Source organism: Acanthochromis polyacanthus, chromosome 19, assembly GCF_021347895.1.
Source record: "Acanthochromis polyacanthus isolate Apoly-LR-REF ecotype Palm Island chromosome 19, KAUST_Apoly_ChrSc, whole genome shotgun sequence".
In the NCBI taxonomy this organism is placed as follows: Eukaryota; Metazoa; Chordata; class Actinopteri; family Pomacentridae; genus Acanthochromis; species Acanthochromis polyacanthus.
In genome coordinates, this window is record NC_067131.1 from 16,352,783 (window position 1) to 16,374,664 (window position 21,882).

Here is a 21,882-nt window from a genome sequence, read left to right on the forward strand (position 1 = left end):
GACACAGACCAACATTCATGGTACAGATCTTTTGTTTATTTATTCTTATCAGCAAAATGTACAGAAACACTAGGCACATAGAAAAATAGTCAGAAAAATAGCCTCTTGTACAAAGCAAAGGTCCTAAGTGTTGAAGTGCTAACCGCTGAAGGAATTCTCAGAGGATGCAGATTACTAAAAGACAATACAAACTCAGCCCAGATTCCCTTCCACCATCCTCATCACAATCATTTTATCATCGTTACTGTACTGTTTACAGTAAGAGGCTTGGTGAAAGAGAGACCGCAAATTGAGGAAAAACTACACACATTTTGTTTTAGGAAAACAGCTGTAGTGCAGCATATCGACTGGAAGGCACTGATCAATCTACAAGGAAGAGATACTGAAGATGGAATGATTAATAACCGGAGATCCAGATGGTCTGGATCGAGCTGCTTCGTTGAACAGACAGTAAGGCTACATTTATATACCTCATAGCTCCAGCACAGGGCTGAATTCAGTTACCTTCATTTGAAAGTATAATGAAACGACACACAGACAGTCCTGAACCCACATTACATTCAACGTGTGGTAAACATAGGTTCTAAGAAACCTTGGCCATGGATCACAGCTAAACAGATTTACAATATTTACATGTCAATGTAACAGATGCACACTGAGGACTTCTGACAAAAAAATCAGTACAGAAGACAATAAAACAAACAGCTCCTACAAAGAGGCAGACTCAAGCTGGTGAATGAAAAAAGGGAATTAAAGTGACGTCAAAGATTTGCCCTGTCAAAACACTCCATAGAATGGGATTTGCATAGATGTATGTACATTTCAACACTGACCTCTTTGAAATTCTCCCCTCTGAAGACAAAAATAAGTTAATATTTACATACACTTTTGCTCTTTGATATAGACTTTGGATTACTTGCAGCGTACACAGTATCAAGATCGACAAAATGCTCCTGTCCGTAAGGCAAGAGAGAACGTAAGGCAACAGCATTGGTCCATAGATTAGAGGTTCTGCAGGTGAGTGTGTGTGTGTGTGTGTGTGTTATTTGGCTCCATCGTCCTCTGATGCTTGCTTAATCTGCCGTGAGTGCACCATTGCCCCGGCCAGGAGCTGCTGCTCTAGGGCGGCGTGCAGGTCTGAGCCCCCCAGCTCCAGCAGGGGCTCCAGCCCAGGAACCCTCCTAGGCGCCCCGTTGACCTCTAGGGGGCCTCCGGCCTCTCTAGGTCCCAGTGCCCTCCGCCTCCGCCTCAGATCCGTGTCTCCCTGGTCCCTGACCTTCTCGTGGGAGCCCTGGGGGCGAGCCTCATCTCTGACAGCCCCGTCTTCCCCACCTTCTCTGGGGTCTTCCTCAGCAGCAGCTTTCTCTTTGAGGTCTCGTCCTCCTTTCTTCAAAGCTTCACCATCTTCTCTCTCACCCCCCTGTGCAGCGTTCTTGGCTTCTATGGCTTGCTCCAGCTGGGCCTGCCTCTCCCGAGCCGCCTCCTCCTCCTGCTGCTCTTTCAATACTCTCTCAAGTATTTCATTGTCTGCTTTGTGCAGCTCCTGCTGGACTCTCTCTTGTGCAGCTTTCTCCTGTGCGAGTTTCTCCTTTGCTGCTTTTTCCTTCTCCAGCTCCTGTTCTCTGATCAGCTTCTCTCTCCTCTCCCTGTCCAGCCGCTCTTTTTCTGCTCTCGCCAGAGCTTCTTTCTCCTTCTCCAACTCCTGTTGCTTGGCCAGCTTTTCCTGTCTCTCCCTCTCCATTTCTCTTTCTACTCTTGCTTGCACTTCTTTCTCCATCTTCTCTCTGTCTGCTCTCTCCTTCTCCTCCTGTTCTTTGGCCAGCTTTTCCTTCATTTCCCTCTCAAGCTGTGCTTTTTCCACTCTGGCCTGAACTTCTCTCTGTATCTTTTCATTTGTAAGATTTTCAATTGCCTCTTTTTCTTTATCTAGGCCTTTTTCCTCACCTTTCAGCTGAGCTACCTGATCATTTTGAAGTGCAGGCTGATGGTCCTCAGGTCTTTTCTTTCCCAGCGGCACTCCCCTCGCCCCCAGCTCATTCTGGTGATGAGATTCTCCTCCGGGTACAACGTTGTCGTCCTCCTTGTAAGCTGCAGCTACTTTAGCAACCTTAACGTCAGCAGCGTTATCCACGACCTGAGCGTGATTCTGGTCCTGCGGAGCGCCAGCTGCCTCCTCCTTACCAGACTCTTTGGGCTTTGCTGCTCCACCTTCCACCCCCTCTAGTTCCTGGTTGCCTTTTTCTGCCTCATTTTCAGCGGCAGCCCCTTTAAATTGTAAAGACATAAAATCAAATTGTGCACTTCCACCAATATCTGTGCTCTCTGTCGAGTGTCTAATCTGCAAAAGAAGAAGTGTAAATACGAACCAGCAGGTTGTTTCTGGTGGATTTCTTTGTGCTGTTCTTCTATCACAGCCAGTAGTTTTGCCTGCTGGTCAAGAAGTCTCTTCTGCTGCACCTGCTGCTCCTTGATCACCTGCAGCAGCACGGCGTGATCGAGTTGGCCCTCTACATGCACACAAAAACAATGAATTAAAATAAGCAACAACCTGCTCAGACAAAGGTGCATTAGTTAGGAAGCTTAGTTGGGCTGATACAGGGCCAGTCTCTAAGTGAGAAGGGGAAGGAGGGAAGTCGACAATATTGTGCTATTTATGGAGACACACATCTCTACATTGTTGCTTTCAACATAAACTGGAATGGGCAGCCGTGGAGACACACAAACTATGTTAGGGGGCAAAGTGAGTGGGGGATTTCTACACTGGCACATTATTTATTAATAAATCATTTAGTATATCCAGTACATACTGCACGTAAATGCAATTATCAACAAAATAAATGAGGCCAACTGTGTGAATGCTGGAAAATTTGAGTGACAGACGGAGATAAAAGAGAAGAAAAGGCAAGAGGGAATTCATACCTGCCACCAGCTTTTTAATCACTGTGATAGGAGTCCGCAAGAGAGAGACAGAAAAAAAAGGGGTAAAGATGGAGGAGGAGAGAGAGGGCAAAAGTAAACAACAGAAGTCAACAAAAGCCAAAAAAGACTGAGAGCATCAGGCAAGAAGTAAAAGAAAGACATCGCTCCTGTGTTTTACACCATCAATAAAAGGCACAATAAGCAAAAACAGATCACTGAGATGAGATATGTAAGATAAAACAAGCAAAGTGGGATGAGGAACAGAGACCTACACAGTGGGTAGCAGGACACAGCCAGACATTTTCAAGAACACGTTTTAACTTTCATGCTGAGCAGAATCTGAATCCTGTACTACAAAACAGACTGTAAGGTTATCAAGGTAACTGCAGGTTTAACTCTTGGTTTTCTGCACCACAACTATGGATAGAAAACAACTTCCTGAAACTATATTTTCAACAAAATAAAATTCAATCAGCAAGAAGTACCACAAGGTTTCCCTGCGTGAAGGTCAGGATTTGATGGCTGCTCAGTGAATGACTTTAAATTAACAATGACTCTGCTCCTGCTCTACTTACCCTCCATCTTCTCATCTGCTGTATCTTTGCTTTCTGCAGCTGGAGCCTCGTCTGCAGCACGACGATGCTCTCCTTCAGGAGCTGAAAGATCATCAAATATCACAGGGTCACTGTTGCACTTTCCACCTGGCTGCCTTAAAGTACACCAACGGAGCTTCAAATGCTCACCTTTCCCTGCAGCGTCTGGAGCTTTGCCCGCTTTATCGACCTGCAGTACAGCCGCCTGATTGGCCGCCACAGCTGCATTCCCTGCTTGAAGATCTTTGACCGGATTGAGCTTCTCCACCTCCTTTAGCGGGGCAGCTTCATGCTTTTTCTCCAGCACCTCATTGGACAAGACCTCGCCTCCACCCAAGTCCACTTCCTCTTTCCTCGCCACAACGTCTGCAGGTTTCTCGTCCTTTTTGTCGTCGACCTTCACCGGGTGTCCTCCGCCTTGCTCCTTATCCTTTACGGGTTCTTCCTCAACAGGTTGGTTCTTGTCCTCCTCGAGCTCTTCGTTGTTTTTTCTGGTGTCTACTTTGACCTCGTCGTGAGGGATGGGCGGTTCGTGCCGGTGAGCCTCTCCCTCCGGCACGGCGACGCCTGGGAGAACAGAAAACGCTCATTCCACACGGTTCACGATCCAGCTAGCATTCCTGTTTTAGGTTCAGATTCCTTACCGGCATCAGGACGATCCAACTGCACCTCTTCCTCCTTCTTAATCTCAGGTACATCAACCGGTCCTTTAATCTGCGGGGGCTCAGCCTCGCCCCTCTCCGCAGGTTTTATCACCTCCACAGGTGGATGGTCAGGCTTTTCTACTTCCACGGGCTTCTTGTTTGGGGGGTTGTCTGTTTGGAGACACAAAATGTAACACATTTCAACACATCTGGAAATCACAGAACTGTAGTAGGAAAGCCAACATATTCAAAAACCCTGATCCCTCACAACCAAAGCTCGAGACATGGGGTATCCATTATTGGTGGCTTCATAAATCTCTTAACCCTCCTGTTGTCTTCATTTACGGGCACCAAAAAATAGTTTCCTTGTCTGAAAAAAATCCCAAAATTCAGCAAAAAAATTCCTCAAATTTCAGAAAATTTGCAAAATCTTCAGTAAGAAAGTTCCAATAATTCCTTAAAAGTTTCCCTTACAAGTTATATTTTTATAAAAACCCAAGAATTATCTTTGGCAAGAAAGTTCTTGTAAATATTTTTTTTAAAAATGAGTAAAAATCTTCCAAAAAAATCCAAAAAATATCTGAAGTGATTCCATATCTGTCAGTAAAACTTCTAAATATTTTCTTCAAGAACATTTACATAAAAATCAACCAAAATCCAGCAATTTTTACGTGAATGTTCTCAAGAAATATTTTTAAAATGTCTTTTTTCCGCCAAAAAATGTTAAAGATTTCCCAAAAATGTTGAAAATGTGGACATCAGAAGTTTCACTGTGAAAATATTTTTTTCCCCACATTTTCAAACTTTAAACCAGGTCAATTTTGACCCGCAGGACGACACGAGGGTCAAAGTGATGGCACTCTGTCATTCAGGCACAGTTAACTTTTACGGTAACGTTCTCAACTGCTTCATCCAAATATATCAAAGACAATGATGGAAACATATATTTGCCAGATACACAACATTGACCATCACTTGAAGGCTTACAGAGCTACTAATAAACTAGAGACTTACACTAACACCAAGCTTATCAACATGGAGGACAGGATCAGTCAGGATCTATGACTAATAAATGACAGTGTACTTTTCTTCAGTTCACAGGTGAGCTGTCACAGTTTCTACGCTACAGTTAAATCATTTGTTTCATAGCAGCCGTCTTCAGGTTGAGCCTGGATCTCCATCGAAGCTGTAGGAATATTATTTACTGTTTATCTGTTTATTAAAGTCAGTTTTTGTTGTGACAGGTATTTTCGGTTTCACTGTAGTCACCTAACGGGTCAAACAGATACGTTTCTATGACTACATACAGAACATGACCTTGCGTATCGTTAAAGTAACCATTGAACCCTGTTAATTTGACACATGTAGTTCAGACTTAGGCCATGTTGGAAGTGATGCAGATTTACTCTGTAGCTCTACACTGCAGTCATTAAATCTGTCCTGTGCTCCTCTGTCACTGTGTGGTTTGGATCAGCCACACATTGGATCCTCCCTGCCCTCCATCAAAGAACTGTAGAACTAGAACCAGAATGAGGGAACATCATCAGAGACCCCCGTCACCCTGGATATAAACTGATTTCTCCCCTCCTCTCTGGTAGGTGCTACAGAGCCATGTACACAGCTTCTACCCCACTGCCATCACCCTAATAAACAGCTGAGCCATTCCTCCACACCTGTACAATACACAGTACTCCAATAGATACAGTATGTGCAGTACTTTTTGCACTATGAACAGCATTCTCTGCTTTTAGCAAGCAATTATCATTTTGCACAACCGTGTTTACATATTCCTTTCTAGCTTGGAGATACCTGTACATATTGTGTTATATTTATTTGTATTACTACTCTTGTTGTCCCTGTTCTTCTTTCTATATTTTCTTTATTTTTAAACTATTTTTCCATATTCAGGGTTTCTGCAGAAATCAGCCAACCAATTTTACTACTTTTTAATGTCATTTTAATGCTCGACTGTAAAAACTTTAACGCCATGACCGTGAACACAACAAATTACACAGGTTTTTTTTTTTTAAAGGATGATTTTTAGATGAAAACTGTCCCTACATTTCACTATTTCTGAATCTGGAAACCACCCCTGACCACCCACAGGCTGTAGTCATTCCCTGAATTTCACGTTTTCTAGCCATTTTTGCTAGAATTTGCATTTCCTCATTTCCCAGCTCTCCTCCACCTGGTCCTGCCTAGCGGCCACTTTGATAGCATGCAGTTTCTGGCAACTGTACCCGACCGGCTGGAACAATCATCTCAATGCTTCGGCGTGTTTACACAGACGCACATATCTGCCGAATTGCAGTCTATAATTATATATTATTATATTATTATTATCAAATATTTTTCTTGGAAACTGCAGAAAGAATTTTTAATGCAACTGGGAATCAAACTTTTCACAAAATCAATTTAATGACTTAATGCTTTTTAATGCCCTGCAGAAACCCGGATATTCCCAGGGCGACACTCACAGCAGAAACCAAATTCCTTGTTTGTTGTGTACGTACTTGGCCATTAAAGCCGATTCTGATTTGTTACCAGGTCGACCAAAATACGTTTGATGTGGCAACTCTTACAAAAAAGTGAGCAGGGTGCTCATTCAGACATGAAGCGGACACATTCAGATTAACTGCAAGCAGCGCATGAGCGAGTAAGAGTTTTACCACTGGAATATTTTTGCTCGTGTTTAGCATTGTTTCTAGCAGACTTTTTACACAGACTATAATTTGTAAAATTATGAGACAAATTACTGCAAGTAAATTAAGAAACCATAAATGTGCCATCTCATTTATTTCAGCATTTCCTCATGTCTGGTAGAAATTAAATTACCATATAGTACTGAATTATATTCATCACTAGCCTTGCAACTTACTCTTTATTTTTTGTACAGAGTGTTTATTGAGGACATTAACTTGTGGTATTAAAATAAATTAACAGCCAGGAATAGTTCATGCACACTGTGCATACTGTCAGTTGTGACTATTTTCCAGCTGTTGATTTCTCCACTAGGTGGCAGCAAACGCTGAAAATGGCACCAGTTGGTGTAACAGATGAGCGAAACCAACTGGGGGAGAACAGGAGAAGAATAAAAATTGAAGCTAACAAACAGGAAGCAGGTGTAGTTTGGAGGAAAGGTTGTAGAAAAAAAATCTGCTAATCAGAAAAAAAAGCTTCCTGTTGTCAGGTTAGAGCAAGAAGAAAATGTGGTGTAAGAAGAGGAAAAGGCAGTGAAAGGTGAGGACGAGGTGCTGTCAGGACTCCCTCCACACGCGAAACTCTAAAACTGAAAACATTAAGTGAAAAGGAGTCTCATCTCCATTTGTTCCGTCTCTCCCCAAACCCATATCACCCCCTTCTCTTCATACAAACCAGAGCTCGCAGGCATTTTATAGCTGCCACATGAGATACAGGAGGGAGAGGAGGGGAGGGGGGAGAAGACAATGTATTTTGGGGGGGGGAGGGGTGGCAGGAGAAATGAACAGAGGTAGAGGGGTGGAGAGAAATTGCTGGAGTTTGAAGGGCATCAATCTCGCTTCATCAATGTCAAGCACTCAGCGCTGCTTTCAGATATTATCAAGAGGTTATCTCCTCACCCTGCCTGTCTGTCTATCAGTCACTCTGTCTGTCTCCATCTTTTCTTCTCAGCCAGATAAAAGAAAGCCTTTCTTCTGCTGTGGCTTTGTGCTTTTGTTTTAGTCTCGCTGGCCCTTTGCTACTGGTTCACGTTCTCTTTACGCTGCTCTTTTAGGGTGCTGCAGCAGTCCATGACTTGGAAAATAAAACAAGAAATAAACATGTCTCTCGTACTGCCGGCGCCTTTTACGTGAAATAATTACACGCAGCGCCGCTGTCCAATCTCAGACGCTATAGACAACCCTGGCTCCGGCCCGTTGAGGTAAATGTTTCCATGGCTCATTAGTAAACCACTTTCATCTACAGTCCATCAAGTGGGTAAGTGATTGCCAGCCATTAGAGAAAGTCATGATCTTTACCGTGCAGTTCAGGCAGGTCTGGGAGCAGCGGGCCGTTCTTGTCAGGTTTAGGAGGAGGCGGCTGCTGGACTATGGTGCTGGTGCTCCTGGCCGAAATGGAGAGGGTGGTAAAGGTGCTGATGAGCAGGATGCCCAGACCAACACAAAGCACCAGCTACACGACAAGAGAGAGAAGAACAACCGGTTAGAAACAGATTTTTACTTATTAACTCTCGTGTCATCCTGTGGGTCAAAACTGACCCGTTTTAAAGTTTGACAATAGGGGGGGGGGATCACTGTGAAACTTCGGATGTCCACATTTTCAACATTTTGGGAAATCTTTGGAGGAAAAAACAGAAATGCTGAAAATGTTTCTTAAGAATATTCACACAAAAAAATCAACCAAAATCCAGCGAATTTCGCTGGATTTTGGTTGATTTTTTTGTGTGAATATTCTTAAGAAAAATATTAGAAGTTTTTCAATATATATGTAATCACTTTAGATATTTCGAGGATTTTTTTTTTGGAAGATTTCTACTCATTTTTTGAAAATATTTACAAGAATTTTCTTGCCAAATGTGTGGGATATTTAAGGAATTATTGCAATTTTCAGAAATTTGGGGAATTTTTTGATTTTTTTTTTAACACAAGGAAACAATATTTTTGGTGCCCGTAAATGAGGACAACAGGAGGGTTAAGAGAGCAGAAGAGTGCAAATTCAGACTATGTAACCTGAGCAATGATGCCGTTCTTCTGGATCTTTCTGTAGATGAGAGCAGGACATATGAAGCAGATGAGGCTGCCCATGGTGGCTCCAGTCAGACCCAGAATGGTTTCCACTAAAGAGAGAAAAACAGTAACTATTAAACTGTAGAGCACTAATTCCAACCAATTTCAATTCCTGCTTTTACACCACGGGTAATTCTGCATTTGTCAGGAGGTATGTGTTAGATACGTTGAAATAATGACCAAACATAAATGAATAAATAGGTGAAATAACGAATGAAAAGTGGATAAGGGCTGAAATACAGGCGGGAATCAAAATATTCGAATGTGTATCCAGCATGTGCGAGCAGTAACTGTCACAATACCATGTGATGCTGAGCGATGAACACCACAAACTGCATTATAACTGTTTCTGTGACCAGTTGCAAAGGACTGGAGGACTGTGGTGGGTCTGCAGCAACCACCAGGAAGAAGAAACAAGTTTTTTTTACAGTGGAAGAGCACCACGACCTCCAAAATCGGAGCGCACCAGAAGCATGCACTTTGTTTACGTCAACATTCACAGGGTGTTGCTCCAGGAATTAGTCACCTAGCACTTGGCTGTGAGGAGTCTGAGGGAGAACATTTGGCGCAAATGACCTAAACTGTGGCACGATGGCATGTGGATGCTCCAAATGTTCACAGTTGGGTGAACACCCACACGATTGCAGGCCACAACAAAAACCACCACTCCCTACCTGCCCTGCTCATTGGATTTATCATCCCTAACAATGAAATTCAAGTTGAGGGGTCGCCGTTTTGACACAGTGGAGAAGATTTCAACGGTGAATGACAGGCTTGCTTAACGGGATTTCCACGGAACAAAAGTGTTGCAGAAGCACTTGGAGCAGCATATTCATACACAGTCATAATGTGGCAGAAATTTTTTTTAAATAAGGCAAGTAGGCACAGTTTTAGGATGTTTTGATAACCCTCGTATTTAACAAAAAGCAGAAACAGCTTGAGCGATGTATAATAAACTGTGACACATAAGCAGTTTAAATAATTAGCTTAAGGTAATGGAATAAAGTCATGAGTAATGTTGGACGATCCAGCCTTCTGCTTCTCCAAGTACTGCAGACAATGCAAATTAAAAGCAAACTGTTGTCACTGTGTAAAACATGGACCAGCGCTGCCAGAGGTGAGGAGTTTGTATCCCACTGCATGCACTGTTTGCTATCTCTTCTGCTAAAAAAAAAAAAAAAAAAACTCCCCAGATCCAAGCTCCTTATCTCTAGCTACATTCATACCTGCCTCTGCCATTCACAAGCACCTGCCCAGTCCCATGCAGCCTCCATCCATGGCACACTGCTCCTGGCAGCAGCGAGCCCTGGCCCCACCCATCCCTCTGTGGACCGGCCGGCTGGGCGTCAGGCCCGGAAAGCCATCGTTCATCCAGAGGACGGACACCATATTGTTTCCCTCAGATTTAGTGTCCGTCCTCCCCAGGGTCCTTACCTCCCTTCTCCTCAGTCTATTAGTCTGATTAGACACACAAAGAGCCGGCCAAACCTACTGTGTGTGTGTCTGTGTGTCTGTGTGTGTGTGTCCACCCAATCAAAAGTTTAACAAACAGCGACAATATAAAAGGACGAAAAAAAACATAAACTAATGCCAGCCTTTACATCTCCACCGTTTTGGAGCCGTTTGTGAGAGGACAGACCGACTTGAAGAAGCTGACAGGGAGCCAAGACTGGCGTGTACGTTGGCATGCGTGTGTGTTTGCGTGAGCGCGTGAGAGAGTCTGGGAAAATAATAGCCCTATCTTCCTGTCTGCCCATCTAAAAGGAGATAAAAGTTAGGGTCCTGATTTAAGGACTGTGTTAGAGTGTGACAGTCACTGACTCGTAAAGTCACATTCACACACGTCGTAAAGCTCCCCGGCTACTCCGCCCACATAAAGGAACACATGCACCTTAAAGACCTCCAGCGAGCTGCACAGACACGCACACATAATTGTGGTCCATTCAGTCCAGGCCCAATTGTTCTCACACACACACACACACACACACACACACACACAGAGGATGTACCGTTGGGGATGAGAATGCCTCCCAGCATGGTGCCAAACACAATGCAGAGGGTGATCATCTTGAAGCGCAGAGGAGGCATGTAACCTCCGGCAGCAAATGTCCCATCCTTCTGCTGTAAGACGGAAACAGAAAAGGAGATGTGAGAAAGAAAAGAAATGACCAAAAAAAAAAGGGGGGGGGGCTGATCCAGTTTCCAATTTAAAAAACGGGATCAATTCATTTTATTCAAAACATACGCTGATTTTGTCTTCACACACACACAGCTTGTAAACACAGTGTTTCAGATTCATACCTTGTGGCTACACCAATTCTTGTGTACATTATTACTGTCCACTACAGTCTTGATCTGACTGATTATTAACCCCAAACACTTCACATGTAGGTGTCACAGCAGGTGCTTCCAGTGGTCTCTGTTGACATGCAACAGATTGTCAAACTCCTCTACAGAGAGCATAAGAGCCTCTATGTAATGAGCACATATAAAAGGAATTAATGCGAGATGTTCTTATGCTGAATTCAGCCAACAACTACCAGAATGTGGAGTTGGAGGTCATTTAAAATCAGTGTTTCCCATTATTACCTCGACTGGTACGGCAAATGCACTAATTCCCAAAGTTTCATAATGAACTGAAATGCAGAAATGTTCAAATGAAGCGAATCAAGAATGCTACTTAGTCTGATAACTGGAAACGTCCATGAACTGCAGACACTGGATGATTTATTACAACTGATAAAACCGACAAAGAATATGGCATAGTTTTCAAGCAGCACTTTGTCTGAGGAATAAATATGTCCGCTAGGTTCTGTTTAGTAAACTCTTCAGTGATGAGGAAGGAAAGAGACACCATCATAATGTTGCATAAGTTGAGCATTCATTTCCTTTTCCAGGACACCAAGCGCAGCTCATGGGATTTGGATGACTGTTATACTGAAATGTGGGCCTAATACTGCACCTTGATTACCTCCATCAGCTTGCATTTTACTGTGGCTGAGGCTACTTACTGGTCACATTACTTCTCACACGCTCTGAACACAACAAGGACCCCCTGACCCTACGTCACACCCATGTTACCCCACAAAGCCACTTATTTGTGACAAAGTAATTAACCCTCGTGTCGTCCTGTGGGTCAAAATTGACGTGTTTTAAAGTTTGAAAATGTGGAAAAAAATATACACTATTACAGCGAAACTTCTGATGTCCACATTTTCAACATGTTTGGGAAATCTTTGAACATTTTTTGGTGGAATTTTTTTTTTTTAAATGTTTCTTAAGAACATTCACAAAACAAACAAAATCCAGCAAATTTTACTGCATTTTGGTTAATTTTTATGTGAATGTTCTTAAAGAAAATATTAAAAGTTTTACTGATATATATGTAATAACTTTAGATATTTTTAGGAATTTTTTTGAAGATTTGTACTTATTTTTTGAAAATATTTACAAGAATTTCCTTGCCAAATTGGGGGATATTTTAAATAAAACTTTTAAGGGAAACTTTTAAGGAATTAATGGAATTTTGTTCCTAAACTTTTCGCAGATTTTTAGAAATTCGGGGAATTTCTCTGCTGAATTTTTTTTTCCATTCAGACATGGAAGCAATATTTTTTGGTACCTGTAAATGAAGACAACAGGAGGGTTAAAGCAAATAAAATATTTGCATCAGGACACCATGTATACAGGTCCAACTGCACTATGTGCACAGCTACTGTACAGTGATTAGTTTTGTGGCAACAACAACACACAATGAAACTTCCAGAAAGTGTTCCAGGAGCGCTTGGAGCAGCGCATCGCAGACACGTAAAATAAGCCTATCGCAGTGAATAATAAATTGATTACCTCTGTCAGCATTCACTTCACTGTGGCTACATGATGGTAACTTTACTTCTCACACACTTTCCACAACACTCACTCACGGGACCTGATTGCTATGTTTTATTTGGGACGTGTGCAATTAAAATATTTGCAGTGGAACACCTTATGTACACCATTATTTGACGATTTATTGAAATTTAAATTAATTTAGTAGTAATTTGTTGAACAAAACAGAACCAAAATCTAACTCTGCGGGAAACAGTGTGTTAGTACACACACATGGCTGAACAGGTAGAAGTTTCAGATCAAAGAACATCTACCAATTTGATTTCCAACCACATAAACAAGCACATTTTGTCTGCCCTACGGAGCATGCAGACTGTCCCCAGATTTTAGGCATTTTGTTCGCAGAGAGTGTGGGAGTATTTGAGCTGACCTGCTGCTCAAAAAGCATGGTGTTGATAGCCTGGCGGCAGGGCAGGATCATCATGGGAAATCCGACGGCCACAGACATCATGAAGCCCACACGGATCATCTCTGTCACCAGGTTGGATGGGAAGTTCATCAGCACGTTTCCTGCAATGTTCTCCGTGAAGCTGACGTAGCCAAAGAAACCCACCTGGTTAAGAGAGAAAGGGAGGGCACCGAAGCAAAAAGAAGATATTAGTATAGAAGACAATGTTTTTTTGCAACTGTGTGCACATTTATAAAACATCTGCTGTGCCGTCACATGAAGCTTTCAAAACTCTTTTCATGCCAGAATTGAAGTCAAATTTAATTCTGGCATGGAAATGATGGAAATATGAAAATAGCTGGATTTCTTTAGAAGAGTAACACCGACACATTAAAAGCTGTAACTGAATCGATTCACTTTTTAACCCTCCTGTTGTCCTCATTTACAGACACCAAAAAAATATTGTTTCCTTGTCTGAAAAAAAATCCAACAATTCAGCAAAAAAATTCCCCAAATTTCTGAAAATTTGCAAAAACCTCCAGGAAGGAAATTTCAATAATTCCTTAAAATTTTTCCTTACAAATTTTATTTTTAAAAAATCCACCAAATTTGGCAAGAAAATTCTTGTAAATATTTTCAAAAAATTAGGAAAAATCCTCCCCCAAAATCCTAAAATATCTAAAGTGATTGCATGTATATCAGTAAAACTTCTAATATTTTCTTTAAGAACATTCACATAAAAATCAACCAAAATCCAGCAAATTTTGCTGGATTTTGGTTGATTTTTTGTGAATACTCTTAACATTTTTAATATTTCTTTTTTCCCACCAAAAAATGTTCAAAGACTTCCCAAAAATGTTGAAAATGTGGGCATTAGAAGTTTCCCTATGATTTCCCCACACCCACATTTTCAAACTTTAAAATGGGTCAATTTTGACCCGCAGGACAACACAAGGGTCAAAACACTGATCTGAAAGTAAAAAAAAGATCAGGATAAGCAGATACTATTTATACAACAGGCTTCACTGTGGCAGCAGCGACAGGGAGGTAGAGGCGTGAACGGCGGTGGCTGGCGTGTGGAAGTGCGACTCCACTCACAGTGATGTAGAAGACGGTGACTACGTGGAGGGCCGAGGTGAAGATGGTGCTCATGCGTTTGACTGACGGCTCGTCCAGGCTGTCGTAGGTCGGCAGCACCTGCCTGTGAGAGACAAGCAGCCCAAAAACACACTCGGCATGCCGCATGACAAAAGACCACACTGGTGCTGCTGCTGTGCGTGCATTCATGTGCTGTCTGATTTAAAGGCCTATAGGAAGTGAGACTTTACCATCCCGGTGCTGGAAGGGAGGTCAGTAGTCTCACAGATGTTCCATGAATGGAATTATTTTTTTTCCATTCAAACAGCTGACAATATGACAGTCTTCATAGCCACTTACTTCACATTTGGTCATGGAAACTGCTCAGTAAAGCTCTTTAATGAGGAGCCATATGGGGGCCCATTTGTGCTGCTCAGTAATCAAATGATGCATCTCTTTCTCCATGTCTTTGTCAGTATCCCACTCACGTCACTACTTCTGTTTATTAAACCATTCAAATTTCAACATTGATTCGCCATCATCATTAATAACATTTCAGACTAAGATTTGCATTGTCTCCTTAGCTGTAGTGCAACTTCTATCTTCACTGCCTGTAAAAGTTCACTTATTAATCAGCAACTTTTTAAAACTTCCTTTAACGGAATCGATAAAACACAATTTATGCAATTGTTTCGAGTTAAAGAGCCCATACTATGTCGTCCCCCCCCCCATTTAATGTGCTACATGGCTGCTTCTTAATGCATCTACATCAAAGTGAGTTATTCTTTCCAACAGAAAACCCTGCTCCTCACCAGCTGCAGACACCTGATTTGAATTCCAGGTTTTTCTGCTGTTCCTTATCTACATCACTATGTAACACATTTTCATAGTACCTGCCTAGTGGCCAGATCGGCACAGCCATAAACAAAGAATGAGCAACTTCCGTCTGCCTGCAGTCAGAGATCTGGGGTTACAATAAATAACTAGCACCGCCTCACTGACCAATCAGAGCAGACTGGGCTGTTCTGGAGGTGGGCCTTAAAGAGACAGGAAGTAAACAGAAGCGTTTCAGTCAGGATGAGAAGAAATGCTGCAATATTGTGCAGGAGAAGAAAAAAAATGTATTTTTTTAACATTAAAGCATGAAACATATTCTAGTAGACCCTAAAATAATATAGCAAACCTGTAAATGTGCATAATATGGGCTCTTTAAGATCTGAATTTTCTACTGAGCTACAGTTTTAAAGTCGCTCGTGGTAAACTCTACTAATCTAAAGTTGCTTGAAAGTCAAACAACCAGATCAAAAAAAGACCAGATGCGGCTCAATTTGTTGCGAGAAAATACAATATCACACTGGCAATATCAACAAACAATTTAGCATTTTTATTTATCAAGTTTATATTCCAAAATAACTGCTCTCTTACTCATGTACTTTCCCTCAGTTCCATTTTTATATTCATTTATCAGCTCTTTCATTATTACTCGATAAACACATCTGTGATAAAGAAATTATTCAGTTGATTACTGAACACAAAAATGGGCCTCTAAACCCTCATATCAAGCAGTTCAGACAAAAAGCACATAAAAATACAACTGTGTGTCTGACAGTACATGCACATGAATGCAACAGGTTTTTCAGCATGAAGCACATTTTCATATTAATTCTCTAACATTTTGTGGTTCCAATCTTTAAAATGGGATCAGATGAAAGTGATGTAATGGCAGCGGGGTGAAGAGCTGTGTCTAGGAAGTGTTTGTCTGCATACCAGTGTGTGTGTGTGTGTGTGTGTGTGTGTGTGTGTGTGTGAGACACAGAAAAGGTGACAGTAGTCAAGGCTGGCTGAGGTTGAACCTGAGACCGTCTGTTCACCCAGGCGTCTATCTGCTTCTGTTATTTCCTGCTCTGCACTAAAAAGAAAGAGTGGGAGTGTGGAGGGACCATCGGCACATTAACCAGCGAATTTACAGGCTTTATATATAGCAGCGAGTGCCTGACAGGTTTAGAGCATTATAAACTTTCTTGGCAGACTCTTTTTGTTCACCTTTCTCTCTCTCTCATACATGTAAAAGGAATAACCAGCAGAGCAGAGACGCGAACGCTCTCCGGTTCCTGTTCTCTTTTTGCCTTTCTCTCCCTTTTCAACACACTCTGGTTTTACTAGCGAAGCACTGGTCCCACGATGCCTATTCGACTTGACGCTTGTTTAATCTTGCCAAACCATAATCTATAGCCAGAATTAAATAAAAATGGCTTATTGCAAGCTGCACAGCTGAAGCAATCTAATGGTCACTCAATAGTCCTGACTCAGAGGTAATAGTCCTCTCTTAAACAGGAACAATATTTGGAGAAAGTCTTTAACCCTCGTGTCGTCCTGCGGGTCAAAAACGGACCCCCGTTTAAGTTTTGAAAATGTGGGAAAAAAATACATATTTTTCACAGTGAAACTGTTGATGATTTTTTGGAAATCTTTTGAACAATTTTTGGTGGAAAAAAAGAAATGTTAAAAATGTTTAAGAACATTCACAAAAAAAATAATAAAATCAACCAAAGTCCAATGAAATTCACTGGACTTGGGTTGATTTTTATGTGAATGTTCTTAAAGAAAATAGAAGTTTTACTGATATATATATGTAATCACTTTATGTATTTTTAGGATTTTTTTTTGGAAGGTTTTTCCTCATTTATTGAAAATATTTACTAGAATTGTCTTGCCAGACTTACGAGATATTTTAAAAATAAAATTTTTAAGGGAAACTTAAGGAATTATTCAAATTCTCTTCCTGAAGGTTTTGCAAATTTTCAGAAATATGGGGGATTTTTTTGCTGATTTTTTTTCAGACAAGGAAATTAGTTTTTGGTGCCTGTAAATGAAGACAACAGGAGGGTTAAAGTGAATGCGAGGACGCGTGTGAAGCAGATACTGTCATAAACTTGAAGACAAACCCACAGTAGCATCACAGAGGAACATTTCTGCCACACACGTTTTTCTTATGTCCCTCCACTTTGAGCTAACTGCTCCTCGCTATTCAAACGTTCGGCCAAAAAAACAACAGGGCCAGCTCCCATCCCGTCATAATGGTGATGTTAAGTAATGCCTTAACTGAAAGTAAACACATTTCATGAATGTAATAAAAATCCAATGTGCTGAGAGCTGTTTAATCAGCCTGTGAATACATCAGTGTGTCTGTAAGATGGCGCCGGTCCAATGTGTTGATTAGTGGTTTGGCTTAAGCTGCCTGCCGCCTAACGGAGCGCTCGCCTCGCTCAGCCTCACCACAGGCCAAGAAATCGCCCTGCCAAATATCACTCAGCACTACTGCGCTCAAAACACACATGCGTAAACACATACAAGCACATACTTTCTTCATGTGTTGCATCACATGCACACCTCACTTGCTAATGAACACGCCCGCTGTGTCATAATGTTATGTTGGCTTTGCGCGATTACGTTAATTAAAGTCCCGTTTCGGTCTCAAGGCTAGAGTCGCTCCTATCACTTACCTCACTCGCTCTCACACAAACAAAACCATACACCCCAAACATCTGGCCCCTAATGACCTCACCACAACACTCCCTACATCCCTCTGCAGCCCTGCGTTCAAATCAAAGGCAAATTTCGGTCCACAGAGATCCCATTAGACACTTCACAACCCTGCAAGCACTGGAGGACAGGACAAAAGACAGCGGAGCATGCAGATGGGTGAAAATGGATGAACAGAACCAAGAAGCTGTGATCAGTGAACATACCGTAGTGGGATTTCTGCATTCATTGTGTGGTACGTTAAAGATGCAAAGGCTTTGGTGAGAAATATTTAATATTTACATGCTACGTACATCTGTAAATATCTCGTAATGTTTCTAGAGCAGAGCTGTATTCTTCAGGTTGACTGGTTGGTCGAGATGCTCTCAATTCTCATTGGATAACAATCACTGATGTTACTTTCATAAGGACAAAGAAGCAACAGGCTGACAGCAGAATACCTGTGAAGAAGCTTAAACTCACCTAATCCAGTGGAGACCTGTAGGTTTTAGTCCCTTAACAGCTCCACACTAATTGACACCATGTTAAAGAAGCTGTCAGTGTGGCCTAACTCAAGTGTAACTCTGCAATAGCTCAACAACCGACTGGCATATCATCTAAAACGTGTTATATACCTCAGTATTTCTTGTGCTGGGATCATATGAATGAAACTATATAAAGATGTGCAAGTGCACATTGGTCTGCCACAAGTCTGTTGTTATTTTAGTACAAACATATAGCTTTATGCCTAATTACAACAAATTTATAAGGCACTGTTCAAGTGACAGAAGAGTAAATATGATTTCAGTTCACCAAGATTTTCTTTGACTGATTGTAGCCCTGCATTAGAAATATTTTAACCCCACAAAACTTATCTTGTGTGTCAAAGTCACACAATCAGAATTTTGAAATGAAAACAGTGATTTAGATATAACGACACACGCTCCTTCCTTCAGAATGTGTAGATCTATGAAGCTCCTGTCTCTCTCTCTCTCTCTCTCTCCACCCCTACACTCATGGTAGCTCGAGCACACCAGCTCACCTACAGCTCTGCTCAAAACCCTATAAAGCTACTCTGCACTGCAAAATGGCAAGCTGCAATATTGTAGAAATTGTGCCGCAAGTGTTCGACCCTGAAACCGATTGACGCAGAAAAACAAATTCGGTGAGCTGACAAAATTGGTTCCTTAGATTTGGTAAATATGAAGTCTGAGTCTGTGCTTTAGAGGCTGGAGACACTGCAGCTTCAAGGAAAAATGTTCAACTATGGTGCTGACTGCTTATTTCACCAATGAATGTGTGTTCTAGCGCGCAAAAACACCATACGGACATGCTAACAAGGTAACAAAAAACACTTGATTTTCACTAAATGGAGCTGTAAGTCGCTTAAGAGTTGTCTACATTGATTTGGTGGTGTGGTTTTTTTTTGCTGGGAATTCAAACTCAAGTTTTTGTGACTATAATGCAGCCACTTTATTTCATTTTCAACATCTGCTTTTGTTAACAGCTTAAATTGTGTTTTTTTTCCCTTATTATATCAGAAATAAACAAGTGGAGTAGTGTGGAGGAAAGGCAGTTTGAGTTTGTGGTTAATTCTTAGGAGGTCAGACCCGACAGTGGAGCAGATTGTGAAAAGCACATTAACAAAATATGCAGCTTTCCTTTGCAACTACGGATGCTTATCGACCATCCCATCTCCACCACAATCTGTGTCTTCTCTTCCCAAACCCTCCACTGTGGCTTCGAGCGATGTGGTGAGGTTACATGCACTGATTGTGACATTTGCTCAGCATCTACACACAGCAATGAAAGACTTAATTCACTGCGTCGCTGAGTGGAAAGCCGGGATTTACCCAGCGTGTGTTTTACGGACTGTCAGATTTTCCCTCTTCTACGTCAATGGGCTTCCAACTTGTTTGACATTGCTTTCACTGCATGATCCTGTGCGAGTGGAGGGGCGTGAGGGGTACTTACGACTGACAGGCGAAGGCCATCCCACAGATGGGGAGACAGCGAAACACACCCTCCCAGCGCACCACATTGACCTGCCCTAGCCACCAGCCGCTGAGCAGCCCGTGTTTGAACGAGGACAGCACCATCTGAGGGGAAGGAGGCGGGTGGGGAGGAGGAGGAGGGGAGTTACAGCCCAAACCAAATGAAGACAAGTGAAGGGGAGGAGGGGAGAGAGAGAGAGAGAGAGAGAGAGAGAGAGAGCGCGTACGAGGAGAGGAGGGAGGCTGCACCCATGCTGACGGCTCACAGACAGATAATGACAGTAATGAATGAGGAGAGAAAACCGGAGAAAATGAAGAAAGGGAATCAACAAAAGAGACGTGACAGGAAACCCCACTCTGAACAAAAAACCTGTCAGACCTGAAAAAAGCTGAGCAATGAATAAAGTGAAATCATAAATTTGACATAAAGTAAGGCGGCCTATGAAGGGGGGGGGGGTTATCTAGACAACTTCACAGGTTTTTCGTCAGCATGCGTTTCCTTCGTCTTGCTCCTTTCGTTACCTGATAGAATCTCAAAAAGAAAGAGTGGAACCTCCAGCCGGCCACACCCAGGCTGCTCATCAAATGTTAAACGTCCATCTCGCTATGTTACTGCACTCCCCTGCCTTATTACTACTGCCACCAAAGACACACACACACACAGTCACAGAGCTCAAACGGCTCAGACCAAACCAGGAGTAGAGGTGAAGCATGGGATGACTGAGAAGAGTCAGGTAGGTTGGAGGGGGAGGAGGGTTTAAGGAGCGTAAAGTTGCAGCGGGAAACATTGGGCTTCCTTCACTCTCCATCCCCCTCCACTGCCCTTACGGTGGTGTATTTTCGGGGGGTGGTTTCCATTGGTTTTTACTTACGGGTGACAGCAGAAGGTTGTGGCGATAATGGGCAGGCACTGAATGACGCCCTTCAAGCGCCACAGGTGAACCTGCTCCACCCACGAGCCCGAGATTATGCCGTAGCGCAGGGACGACAACACTATCTATGGCACCGGAAGCAGAAACAGCAGCGGGGAAAGAGGGGTGTGAACAGAAGGGTGAAGAGGAGGAGTGGGGGGTAGTAAAGGTGGGTGAGGAGGGGGCAGAAGGACGAGACGGGAACGGAGGAGAGAGGTAAAGAAGCACAATGAAGAGGAAGGAAAAGAGGGGAACAAAAAAAGGGTAGGATGAAAGAAGGAAGGGAAGGAGATACATCACTGTTAGAGGGTTAGGGGTCTGGGCCGGGCCGGGATCGAAAGCCGGACACACACCACACCAGTGCTCCAGGGTATCAGCATGCTACAGAACTACAAGTCAAAGGGAGACTGCAAACTGTGAAGTCTGTGGAAGCAGCAGAAAACAGCCACACACCAACCGTGGGTGCAAACGTAAAGAGTGAATGAGCTAAATCACAAGAGGCAGAAAACTGCTGCTGGACTGTACCTGGATCTGATCAAACATCTAAATCTGAGGGATCTGTGTGTCCAGTTCTGCTACAGTACTGAACCCCGAGTGTGGGACCAGTTGCTACTTTTGTGGATAAATGTGCGCTGTTTTCAAATATTTGTAAAAATACTGACTGCAAGTGTTTTAGAATACGTTCAGCCGCTCAAAAAGAGCTTGATGCTGGACTGATGTCTATTTAGAAAAGACTATTTTCTGAGTTTCCACTACCACAGAAACATATCTGCAGAGTTGCTTTCAAAACAACGTGCACAGAGGAAGAAAAAATGTTTCTTAAAACCAGAAAAATAAATTGTAACTCTTTTATATTAACCTGCTACACGTCAAAAACCACCAGCTGAGTTGAAATGTATGTTGGCTTTTTTTTAAAAAAACAAAATTTTAAATACAACATTATACCAAAAACTGTAAAAACAAAGAATCATTTCATTTTTAATTTTCTGAATGTCTTTGAACTGCTCATCTGTGATGAAAAAAAATCAAAATCACTGTATTCTATACATCTTCAGAAATTCTCATGGAAACTGTTCTGCATTGTGTGAAATACATTTGATGAGTTTAAATGTGACATCTGTAAAAAATGAGCATATATAGGAAGACAATTTCCTTTACTCCAACTGACCATCTAACCTCC

General features: G+C 42.2%; 1 protein-coding gene across 4 annotated transcripts in view; it reads right to left on the reverse strand.

The window, feature by feature from the left end:
• Positions 1-14: 14 nt before the first annotated feature.
• Positions 15-21,882, reverse strand: part of slc38a10 (solute carrier family 38 member 10) — a 34,280-nt gene continuing 12,412 nt past the window's right edge. Inside the window, exons 1-13 of one of the 4 annotated variants that reach the window (XM_051939660.1) lie at positions 20,664-20,779; positions 19,772-19,896; positions 14,297-14,399; positions 13,181-13,363; positions 10,932-11,043; positions 8,866-8,972; positions 8,155-8,308; positions 4,157-4,327; positions 3,663-4,079; positions 3,495-3,575; positions 2,920-2,940; positions 2,367-2,507; positions 15-2,265 (exon numbers count right to left, since the gene is read on the reverse strand). In XM_051939660.1, coding sequence (XP_051795620.1) covers positions 1,043-2,265; positions 2,367-2,507; positions 2,920-2,940; positions 3,495-3,575; positions 3,663-4,079; positions 4,157-4,327; positions 8,155-8,308; positions 8,866-8,972; positions 10,932-11,043; positions 13,181-13,363; positions 14,297-14,399; positions 19,772-19,896 — 2,838 coding nt within the window. In that variant the 5' untranslated portion in view covers positions 20,664-20,779 and the 3' untranslated portion in view covers positions 15-1,042. Of the gene's footprint in view, positions 2,266-2,366; positions 2,508-2,919; positions 2,941-3,494; positions 3,576-3,662; positions 4,080-4,156; positions 4,328-8,154; positions 8,309-8,865; positions 8,973-10,931; positions 11,044-13,180; positions 13,364-14,296; positions 14,400-19,771; positions 19,897-20,663; positions 20,789-21,882 lie in introns of those variants that run through there. The other 3 variants (XM_022197657.2, XM_022197659.2, XM_051939659.1) reach the window with 3 other exon arrangements.